At 44.3% G+C, this 12,251-nt stretch overlaps 1 protein-coding gene across 1 annotated transcript in view; it reads left to right on the top strand.

Moving 5' to 3' along the window:
* Positions 1 to 2,094, top strand: part of DNAAF5 (dynein axonemal assembly factor 5) — a 41,780-nt gene extending 39,686 nt beyond the window's left edge. The window contains exon 13 of the mRNA XM_065412528.1: positions 1,964 to 2,094. Within this exon, the coding sequence (XP_065268600.1) occupies positions 1,964 to 2,094 (131 nt within the window). The remainder of the gene's footprint in view (positions 1 to 1,963) is intronic.
* Positions 2,095 to 12,251: the final 10,157 nt, after the last annotated feature.

Here is a 12,251-nt window from a genome sequence, read left to right as displayed (position 1 = left end):
TTTGGTACCAACATGATGTTTTTCAGTCCATAATTTCATCAACTTCTGTGCAGCATTTGTAGCTGAAGCACATCTCTTTTTAACCTCGTCCTTGATAGAACCATCGGCACTGATCAAGCTTCCTAGATGCACATATGATTTTACTTGTTCTACAGCTTCACTGCTGCTGCATTTCACCATTTTGTCTATTGTCCCTTTTCAAGATGCAACCACTTAATCTCCTTAGCATTTATTGTAAGTCCAAGTCGACTACACCAATTTTCCAAAGTAAGGAAGAGTATCATCATGAATTCAAAGGTGTCTGCCAGTTGTACAATGTCATCTGCATCAGCTAAAGAGCTTAACTCTAGATCACCCAATATCACACCCTCAAATTTGTCTAACATTCTTAATTCCCAGTTTAAGAACTTGGTGAAAAGTGATGGTGATTCCATGCCCCCTTGTCTTACACCAAACTTCAACTTGAACCAGCTGCTTAATTTTTCACCAATTCTTACGGCAGTAGAGGAGATTTCGTACGTAACTTTTATAATTGAAATTATCCTATCTGGGACTCCATATGGTTTTACTACTTTCCATAGTGCTTTCTTCCAAACCAAATCAAATGCCTACTTGAAGTCGATGAAAACAGCAAACATCGTTAGTCCCCATTTTTGCTTTTTTCCCATCAACTGTTCGAGCATGAATATCTGATCCATGCAACTTTGGACTGGTCTGAAGCCACACTGTTCCTCACCTACTACTTCCTCTAAAACTGGCCTTAATCTGTTAATTACTTTCCTCATGATTTTCTCCAGCACTGATAATAAGCTTATACCTCTATAAATATTCAGACTGGTGGGATCTGCTTTCTTCAGGATTGGTACAACTAGTGTCTTTAGCCAGTTATCCGGTATCTCCTCTTGTTCCCATACCTTCTGGTATATTTTTCCAAATCTTGTGATAGCACTTGTCCGACTGGCATTTTTCGCAGCTCAACTGTTATATTGTCTGTTCCTTCAGCTTTCCCATTTTTTAACCGCTTCCCTGCTCTTTCTAGTCCTCCTTCTGATGGTGGTTCAATACTGATATCCATTCTCCCTTTTAAGCTGCCCTGTTCATCTAGCTTGTATAGAATGCTTGTATCTGGATGAACTACATGGTTCAGCACTTTGTCAAAATGCTCCTTCCGTACTTCCAGCACATCATCTGCATTTGCTGTCAGTTCAGCGGTAGCCTTGGTTACTGCTCACATCATTGGCCTAATTGTTTCCATACAACTTAACGTTCTTGTATATCACTTTCAGATCTTGTTTTGTTGACACCTCCTCTAGTTGTTGAGCCTCTTCTTTCCAGAACTTTTACCTGTCTGATCTTTGTGATTTCTTCTCCATTTTGCACAATTCTTTGACTTCTTCTGCTTTCCCAGCAGGCTTGCCTTGTTTACGCTTTTCCTGTAATGCTTGCTTGTCCAGGTTTCCCTTGTTTGCTTACACCTTCCAATAACTCGATAGAGTAGGGAAATGTAATGGGGTATAGAACTTTTCACCACTAAGTCACTGCCTCAGATTTGTCAGAAGTTAGTCGTCACTGCAATATACTACCATATGATAGCTGTTTCGTGGTCTACGTGAAATGAATTGGTACTTTCAGTCCATTTTCAAGCAGATGGTTATCAACATTGCAAATATCAATATCAGCAAAGGGGCTATCCATAATTTACATCATGCATTGGAGGGGTCCTTAATTTTCCATGTTTGTTTCAGTGTTACAAGGGGTAGGAGTGGGTCTTGAAAATCACCAGAAAATGTGTTATGTAATTTATGAACAGCCCCAAAGAGTACAGGGATTAAATTAGCATGAAGCCTGAATATTAGTTTCTCACCTCTAAATGTCCTTCCAGGTCAGGTTTCAGGCACTTTGAAGCATATGTAGAGAAGGACATATCTTTTAATCATTATGAATGTATGTTCTTGTTTTACAGAAGTTTTAAAAGAAGGAAGTGTTTTATATCCAGAATTACTGGTGAAAGAAATAGAAGCAGTTGAACATAAGCATCGAACTCCAGCGTACTGTAATCAGCTACTACAGCACATTCAGTCAACCGGGGAGTAGAATTTCTGAGTCAGGAGTGGCAACGTTGTCTCTAAAGAGCCTTGTTTGAACTTTATATGAACTGGAATTGTCTCATTTTCAACTCTACAATAAAATAAGTTGAGCAATAGATGTGTGGCTCCTTTGCAAATAGTGTCTTCTTTAAAAGTGAAATCAACACAGTCTGACATCTTGCATTGCAATTTCAACAGGACTGTGCATATTTACAATTAGTAATACAAAACAGAATGTTTTAATTTAATTCCTTATTGAAAATATTTGGGTTGGGACAAGAATGCTCTTTGTGAATTTATCTATCAATATTTATTGTTGAGAAAGCTAACTTAGTTTACAAACTAACCTCAGGCCTAAAATTGTATTAGTGAAGCTCATGTAGGCCTCAATCCTGCAAGCTGCTGAGTACCTCAAGCTCTGGGAATTGCTCAACACCTTGCACAGCATCAAGCCCTGCCATTGCTACCCATGCTCAATTTAAATTGCATCAAGCAACAGAATTTTTACACCATTTTGTGTACTGATGCTCTTAAAGTACTGTATTAGTTAAAAGCAGAGCAGCTGACCCAGCAAACACCGCAGAGTGACAAGCTTATTGCTTAGAGCAGCGCTATTCAAATTAAAGGTATATTAGTCACATAAGCATCATACTTGACAGCATTTGCAGAATAGGACCCTTAGGCCTGGTCTACACTAACCCCCAAATTCGAACTAATGTACGCAACTTCAGCTACGTGAATAACGTAGCTGAAGTCGACATACCTTAGTTCGAACTTACCGCGGTTCAGACGCGGTCCACACGCGGCAGGCAGGCTCCCCGTCAACTCCGCGGTACTCCTCACGCCGAGCTGGAGTACCGCAGTCGACGGCGAGCGCTTCCGGGATCGATTTATCGCGTCCAGACCAGACGCGATAAATCGAACCCGGAACTTCGATTGCCAGCCGTCGAACTACCGCGGTAGTGTAGATCTGGCCTTAGTTTCCAACATGCCTCCGTTGTAACTAGCATCACATTTTGCAATTTTTAAAATAAAACCATTAACCCAGAGGGGAAAAAGTTTATTTTTCCACAGTACTTGTAAATTGACTGAATCTCTTTGTACTATGTTTACTTCTTGCAGTATATAAAATGAGTCTATACTATTCTGAGCACATATGTCTTTTAAAAAATGCTTCGTATTGTCACTGTATTGCACTGTCTGAATAGAGAAGAATTTAATTAGAATATATTTAGAAATATACGATAAGGAATTAAGGATTTTACATGACATTAAAAACAATGCTCTTTTGTTACAAAAATATACTTAGATCAATAGTATTTTTATTTTTGTACTCATTAATTACATGGCATCTGTATTTTTTATTGTTTACACTGTAGTGCCTTAAACGAACAAGAATTTTGTCTTTGGGTATTGTGCTGAATCTGATTTTAGGTAACCGGTTTGATTTTTTTTTAAGATTTTTTTTTAGTGTATACAGTATGGTTTCTTTCTGTATGTTGAGCTGTATAACTAAAAACTGTATTTACAGTGTCTTTGTGAATTATTATGGAGTGGTGTTCATTTTCCATGGAGGGAAATTAACATAAAGTGCAAGACCATGGTGGCCTTGGTTTCTAAAAACGTTCCTGTTATTAACTGAAGATTTTTCTGACATTATTAGGCTCATCTCCCAAAACGGCTTGGCTTACACACTCCACATTTGTATTATTTTCTTGGCCTGGAGGAGAAGTGCCTTTTTATTTTTATTATTTTGGGGTGGATAGGTAGGAAGGAGTAGCTAGTGTGGAAATTACTAAGATAAATAATTAAAACAGCTTGTGAGGGGCTTTCCCCATGATTAATGTAGGCAAGTAAGGGGTTAACTAGGGGCTCATTAGAGCAAGGACGTAGGGTATGATCCAACATCCGTTGAAGACAGTGGGAATCTCTTTGAATCAGGCCTATACCATGGAGGCAGTATAAGGCTGGGGGAAAGCCCCACGGGGGAACAGAAGGTTCTCTTATTCCTTATCCTCCCAACCTAGTGAAGAAACTGTGTCTGGACACTCCCAGACCAGGAAGCAGGTGGAACTGGGAAACTGACCATCTTGCTTCCAAGAGATTTTGTTCACCCCCCGCACCCTGGTTGAAGCAAACAGCATTTGTTAATTACAGGGGGTTTAGATCAGACCGAATTGAGCTATAGACCAGATTCCCTGTACTATGGGCCAAGGCAGAAATATGTTTATGCAAAGGTGCATATGTCTTAAATTGTCAGGGTGCAGTTTTTCCTTGTTTTATTTTCCCCCACCCCCTTGCACGTTACCTGCTGCTAAGGCCTAGGCCACACTGCAGAGCTGTTATCATATGTGTATACAGCAATGTTTTCAAAGTATCTTAAACATAAGTATAAACTGATTTACTGCTGAATCCAGATTGAGCCGCTGAAAATGTTGTGCTGAGCTAGAGGTGGAGGAGAGGTATGGATGGTCAAGTAGAAAACTGGAAATTAATGCAGAGGCATGAGTCTGAGAAGCAGTGTTATAGAGGTGTGTAACCAGCTCTCTGCCATGCTTTTCTGGCCAACTCCTGGCTTGGGGGCAGAGAGTGGGCATGCCACAGGCATGATCTGAGCGACCTGTATTCTGGCACTCATCACCTAGTGCAACAGCCCTTAGTGGGCCATAAATGAGTTGACATAATGTACAGCAGCCTTGAGGTTCTGTTTTATGCTGGGGATCAAAATGGCTACTGGCAGCCCTCATGGATCAGAGAAGCACAAAAGTATATAGCTGAGAATCTGGACCACTCTGACAGATACCTGAGGTTTCTTTAGCAAAGATTTTGTAGCTGATTATGCCAATAAAGTATTTTAATTGCATTGAAAAATAAAGACAGGTTTCAGAGTAGCAGCCGTGTTAGTCTGTATCCGCAAAAAGAACAGGAGTACTTGTGGCACCTTAGAGACTAACAAATTTATTAGAGCATAAGCTTTCGTGGGCTACAACCCACTTCTTCGGATGCATATAGAGCTATATGCATCCGAAGAAGTGGGTTGTAGCCCACGAAAGCTTATGCTCTAATAAATTTGTTAGTCTCTAAGGTGCCACAAGTACTCCTGTTCTTTTTTTGAAAAATAAAGGAAAACTACAGTGTAATTTTCACCAACTTTATTGACTGGTAAGAGCACAAGCCTTAGATACAATAATTTGCATTCACATTCTACCACCATCAGTGTCCATTTGGTTTAGCTATTAAGGACTTCTTAATTAAATGTGCTTTGAAGGTAGATTTTTTTTTTCTGGCAGACAGTAACCTCGTCTACCATTTTAAACAAAAACAAGGTCTATTATCAAAGAAACATCTGAATGAAATAGAGAAACAGACAAGTTAGCTCTTATTCCTAACTTTCGCATTCTCTTGTATGAACGTGCACGCTGAGTAGGTAGATTAGGGTGACCAGATGTCCCGATTTTATAGGAACAGTCCTGATATTTGGGGTCTTTTTTCTTATATAGGCTCCTATTACCCCCCACCCCTGTCCCGATTTTTCACACTTGCTGTCTGGTCACCCTAAGGTAGATGTACTAATATATGATCTGCATGTACAAAAAGTCAGTTTGCATATGAAAATAGGATAGGCCCCTTTGGCTGTAAGAATCTAACAAAAGGGACTGGAGAATCCACTAGTTGCTTCCCTTCCTCATCTCTCGCCATAGAAAGAATAGTATTTTAGTCACTCCTCTTCTGACATGGGATTATTCTAATCCTAAACCATATGCACTCTCAAGCAGAAATCTCTTCTAAACTGAAGTTCCACTTTCCATCCACTAGAGTTCCCTCTGCAGAAGCCAAAATTGAGTTCCTCCTCCTGCTTCTGGAACCTGCCTTCAAAACTAAACAGTTGATCCAACTATTCTTAATAGGTTCTTATACCATGCTCATCGCTGTAGTATCTGAGCTCCTCTTGGAGGAGGACTGGTGGCGATTCACTGTGATTTTTCCTGATACCGACACCAACTATTGTTCTGGGAATAGTTTTGCTCAGCTCTATTATTCTTATTTACACAGTGCTGTAAGCATACATTTGTGTTATATAAAAAGTAAAATGTGTCAAATGAAGAATTCTGGTCTCTCATGGTAAGGGGTAATGTGCACCCAGAGATGCCTGTAAGAATGCTATTTTGATTTTCGATAAACATTTGAAAATATTAAAGATTTTAAAGTTGTGACTCAAACGCAGATTTCATCTTTAATTTATGAAAATGTATTACTAAAATATTCAAATAGTCAGACTCCTTTCAAACCTAGCTTGAAAACGTGTAAATAGCTCTATGGGCTTCAGTGGGAGTATTTACATGTTTAAAAATACTCACATGTATATTGGCAGAATCAGACCCCACTGGTGCACAGCACTGAACCTTTAAGCAGCATTGAGCCTTAAATCCCAGTGGACAGTTTGGTGTGTTGTGCAATGGTTAGTAGCACTTAAAGGAAAAGGCAAATGAGAGAAAAGTGATGAGAGATTAATGTAAAGGAAAGAAGGTGGTATAGAGCTAGGTGGAAAAGATAGTGAATTGAGATGGAGACAACAGAGGAAGAGAAAAATAAAACCTTGCTCTTGCTTTTCATCTATAGGTCTCTACGTGCTTTATTACAAAGGTCATTATCCCCATTTTACAGATGGGTAAACTGAGTCCCAGGACGGTGAAGTGACTTGTCCAAGGTCACCCAGCAATCCAGCAATGGATGCACAAAAGGAAAAGCTTTATTAAGGAAAATCTAAAAATCTTTTTTTTTTTTATGAAAAATTGGTAAAAGGAAACAAAGTCATAGCAAGTGGCCTTTCCTCTGAATGGAGAGGACATAATAGTTAGTAGTGATCTGTTGATGTTGGGGCCTACACACTTAAACATGTTTATTAATTACATGCAAAACCCCTAAATTAAGAATATTAACATTACAATGTAGAGCAAAGATTAGGTAATGCCACATTTACAGTTGCTCTGGCAACCTTAATTCTGCTCCCTTGTATAACCCCTCGCCAGGGCACCAACACTCAGAGTGAAACACTCCACCTAGCCTAGTGTCTATGGTGTGGGGCTAGATGGCATGTGTGTGTTGGTGCCCTGGGGAGGGGTTAGCAGGCTGTGCACTCATCCCCTGGCGGAGTCAGAGTGTCCTGCTGTAGGTATCAGGCTGTGTACTGGTGCTCTAAGGGAAGTGTCACACTGAACCTGGCACTCTGGTGGGGAAGGCAAGGTGAGTCACATTGGGCGTTGCTGCCTGGGGGTGTCACGCTGCGCTTTGATGCCTGGGGTGGGGAGATGTTACACTGTGCTGCTCTGATGCCAGGGTTGGGTGTGTATCACATTGTGACAGGGGGTGTCACACGGTGCTCTGGTGCCATGGGCAGGGGGTGTCACACTGTGACTGATGGGGGGGCGGTCACACCGTGCTCTGGTGCTAGGGGTGGGGAGGTATCACACCGTGCTCTGGTGCTGGGGTGGGGGGTGTCACACCGTGCTCTGTGCCCGGCGTGCAGGGTGTCACACTCAGGGCCAGATTAATGCAGGGGCTTTAGGGGCTGCAGCCCATGGCCCCGGGCTAAGGGAGGCCCCTGTGCAGCTGGGCTCAGGCAGACTGCCTGCATGCCGTGGCCCCACGCTGCTCCCAGAAGCGGTCGGCTGCTGGCATGTCTCTGCAGTCCTTGGCGAGGGAGGAGGCGGCTCTGCGCACTGCCCCCGCCCCCAGCACCGTCCCCGCCCCCAGCACTGTTCCCGCAGCTCCCATTGGCCGGGAGCACACGGAGACATGCTGACCCTACCCCCAGGGGCGAGCAGAGACGTGCCAGCAGCTGGCCGCTTTGGGGAGTGGCGTGGGGCTATAGGCAGGCAGGCAGCCTGCCTGAGCCCTGCTGCGCCGCTGGCTGGGAGCCACCTGTGGTAAGCGCCTCCCAGCCGGAGCCTACACCTCACACCCCTCCTGCACCCCAACCCCCTGCCCCAGGTCAGAATCCCCTCCTGCACAAAACTCCCTCCCAGAGCCCTCACCCTCTCCTGCACCCCAACGCTGCCCCAGCCTGGAGCCCCCTCCTGCACCCAAACTCCCTCACAGAAAGAAACTAATATAACAGCTGTTCTAAGGTAAGAAGTAGGCTATTTTGAATTAACTTAACTATATTCTACATGTTTTAAGACTGAAATGTAACCACAGAACCGCTTTATGTTAATTACAAGGCGAGTTTAGTATAGCATTAATAACCTCGATTCCATAATTGTGATCATTTTGTTTTAAATTAGGGAAAAGACTTGTACACGGGGCCCCACAAAATCTAATAGCCCCAGCCACACAGGAGCGTTAGGAGATGAGGATGTCACACTGTGCTCTGGGACCAGGGGTGGAGGTGTCACACTGTGACCGGGGTGTCACCCCGTGCTCTGGTGCCGGGGTGGGAAGTGTCAGGCTGCGCGCTGCGGCCGTAGGAGGGAGCAGCGGGTGCGCTCCGCTCCGCCAGGGGTCGCTGTGCCTCGCTGCGCGGCGCCTGGGGCGGGGCGTCGGGATCTGGGGGCGGTGACTCCCGGCGGCCCGTAAAGGGGGGGGTGGGGGCGGGGCCCGGTGAGTGTCGCCGCCGCTCGGTCCCTCCTCCCCGCGCAGGTAACATCTCCTTGGGGACGTGCCCGCTTTGCGAGACTCGGCCCGGCCCCCCCACTCCGCAGAGCCAACCCCTCCCCCGGGTCCTGCTGCTCTCAGGGCGGGGAACCGCCCCGAGCCCCGGTGAGGGGGTGTGGGGGTCCCTGGTGTTACCTAGCCCGGGGGTGGGGCGCTGAGTCCGGTACACGCGGCCGCCCCTCAGCGGCGGGGCTCTCGCACTACCCTGTGAGGGGAGGCCCCCGACCCCTCGTGAGCGAGGGGCACGCACTGCCCCCTACCTCAGCCCGCTCCGGTTAGCACATACCGCCCCCTGCCGGCCACCTGCTGCTGGCCCCGCCGCCTGCCGCTGCCACTGCCGCTCCTGGAAGGAGGCGTCAGGCCCCCGGCGGGCGGACGGAGATAAGCTCCAGCAGGGGCGGCAGCTGCCTTTGCCTCCTCGGCCCTCTGAGGAGGCCCCCGCCTAGCCCTGGCAGCGCAGGAAAACAAGGCTGCGCCCCAAGGCGGCTGCAGCGTCTCCGCGGGTGGTGCCGGTGTGCACCGGGCATTGGCGGCTGTCGGTGGGGGCGCTGCTGGGGGGTGGGGGTGGGGTTAGATGTGATAAGACCTACAGCAGTGTGGGGCTGGCAGGGAGCTCAGGGGGTCACCTAGGTCAGCCCCTGCGCTGAGGCAGGCCAAGTGCTCGTCCAGTCTCCTCTTAAAATCCCCCCTCTGAAGGGGATTCCACAACCTCCCTTGGAAGCCTCGTCCCGATCTTACCTATCTTTCTAGTTACAAAGATTTTTCTAATCGCTAACCTCTATCTCCCTTGCTGCAAATTAAGCTCATTACTTTTTGCCCTGCCCCCAAAAGGCATGGGGAAACAATTGGTTGCTGGGCTCTTTCTAACAGCCGGTAATGTGTTTGAAGACTGTTAGTAGGTTCCTCTCTCACTCAGTTGTCTTTTCTCAAGATTAAATGTGCCCAGTTTTTTTTAACCTTTCCCCATAGGTGAGGTTTTTTTTTAAAACTCTTATCATTTTCGTTGCTCTTCTCTGGACTTGCTCTCCAGTGTGTCCATTTTTTTCCGGACATGTGGCACCCAGAATTGGACACAGTACTCCAGCTGAGGCCTCACCAGTGCAGAGTAGATACCATTGGGGCCCTGCACTACCATGTGAGAGGCATGCACATGTCCCCATCCCGCTCCAGTTAGCCCATACTGCTTTGCAGGTGCGTGCCCTGCTGCCAATGTGTTGTCTGCACTACTGCTGCCTTTTTGTTCCTGCCACAGATGGAGCTGTTGGCAATAATGGGATTTTTTCCAGGGGCAAAAAAATGGCCAGTGTTAAATAGCTCTAGAGTCTAACATTCCCAGATGGAGTCTTAACAGGAGCTTCTGAAAACTATTATAATACTTTTATCTATTACAGCTTGTACTTTGCATGTGTGTAGGTGTAAACTGTGATCAGATTATTTTAGGCATGGCGGTATCGTGGGCAGAGCCAGAGAGGCACAGTTATTAGCAGGGCAGAATATAACATGTTGGTGCTAGCATGAGATTAAGAAACAGGAAATATAAACCTTACAGGAAGACTTTAGGGAAATTGGCTTATTAGGCCAGATTCTGATTGTTCCTGTAGACACAGAAGTTAGACCACTATAAAACTGAAGTGAGAGAAATCAGAATCTGGTGTATTGTTGTAGGAACTTTTTACACGTGAAAAGCCATATTTTCTTGGAAACTGAAGTCTTGTATTTGTGTCACACAGGCAACAGCTAAACTAGGAGCTTGGGGTGTGATTCCCAGCTCTCAGAGACATATGTGCACTAGCTCTCTTGGAGCTAGTTGCACTAAAAATAGTAATGGAGCTGTAGTAGCATGGCCAGCAGCAACACAGGATAATCATGCTCAGTACATACCGCCAGGGTTCCAGCAGATTTGTACTTGGCTCGGCTAGCCTGTGTTACCACTGCCAGTGCTACTGGATGCTCGCTCGATGGTGTGTATGTCTACAAGAGTTGGGAATCACACCCCTATCTTGTAGTGTAGACATAGCCACAGTAACAGCGATAGCCTGCTGCTGTGTACCCTAACCTGACCCAGTACCTCAGCATGGTGTTAGTGCTGCGCTGCACTGCTTGCTAGAGTTGCTTTGCTTCACTTTGCTATTTTTAATACACAGTTCAACCAACATTACCATTTTTGATCAGATGACATGATAAGAAAAGGTGTGTTTTTTACATTGGGATAAATTAAGCTTGTGAGCAGTCTTGAGGTAAAAACACAGTAAAGAAAAGGTGGCGTAGTTTTACTGTGAGTTAAGGTAGGCAAGGTAAGAACTACAATTTTACCAAAAGGTCAACCATGGGTGGAGATTAAAGTGCCCTGTCTTCACTATGTTTTTACCTTGGGACCATTCACATGCATTACTTAACCTGAGGTAAAAAGCCACTTTTTTTTTTTAGTGGTGAAGACCAGGCATAGGGATATTAAAGCTGGTGTTCTAGCCAAATTTCAATATGGACAACTACATTCTGTTTATCTAAACCATCCCCTGAAGCTACATTTCCTATGCCAGTCTTGCAATTTCACTTAAATGCATCATAAATACACTAAATGTGTGCCATGATTAATATCTGTTTTAGTAAGAGAGCAAAAAACAATGAATTTTGTTTTGTCAAATATGTATAAACAAGTGAAAAACAATGTTTGGCATCTGTTGATGAGACATTAGTATTTTAAAACTAACATTTCAGGAAGAGGAAATGAAATTTTTCCTAAACATTTTCTCACTTCTACCATTCGCCAGAGAAGGTGCAAGGAAAATATTTGCACTAAAAGCATACGTTGAAACATGTTTCAGAATTAAGGTCTTGATTTTATAATTGACTGCATGTGGGAGCGCCCCTGTAGGGAGCCTCACTGAATTCAGTGGAGCTCTGTACAGATAATGGGGTGCTGTGCACAGTCAATAGCAGGATTGAGGTTAAACAGTAAATTTGATACCTTCTCAAAGCACACATTTGGAATATAAAATACTCTATGTAAGCATATATGTTTTACTTCTTTGAAACTTAGTTTCAAAGGTGGTTAATGTTTCAGTGACTAGGAAAATAATTAAAAATTAATCTTACATTCCAGTTCCTTCTCTAATGTACAGGGACACTATTTACTCTTGTAAAAAATGAAACTCTGCTGATTTTAATAAAGAAAAAAATGCCAGGTAGAAACATTGCCTTTGCAAATGATCTGCTTAAGGAGAGCCTTGTTAACTAACCTTGTAATCAATACATCTTTCATTCTATTTGCATCTGTACACTAACAAATCATTCTGTGACCTGTCGTGTTCTTCTGCCTTTACTACTTCATTGACATGGGATTAAGAACTAATTTAAATAGGGCTACAACTGGTATGTTTGGGGGTGGGAGTTTAGCTGTATTATAAAAAGCAGAAAATTGGATCAGGCTTATCTCTTCATTTTACAAATTAAAGGTAAGTGGTGAAAATTTAGGTCTTGCAAATTGTTTAGCCAGACACCTGAAACATG

This window comes from Emys orbicularis, chromosome 10, assembly GCF_028017835.1.
Source record: "Emys orbicularis isolate rEmyOrb1 chromosome 10, rEmyOrb1.hap1, whole genome shotgun sequence".
Lineage (NCBI taxonomy): Eukaryota > Metazoa > Chordata > Testudines > Emydidae > Emys > Emys orbicularis.
The sequence above is the reverse complement of the archived record's forward strand: the minus strand, read 5'-3'. Positions and strand labels throughout refer to the sequence as shown.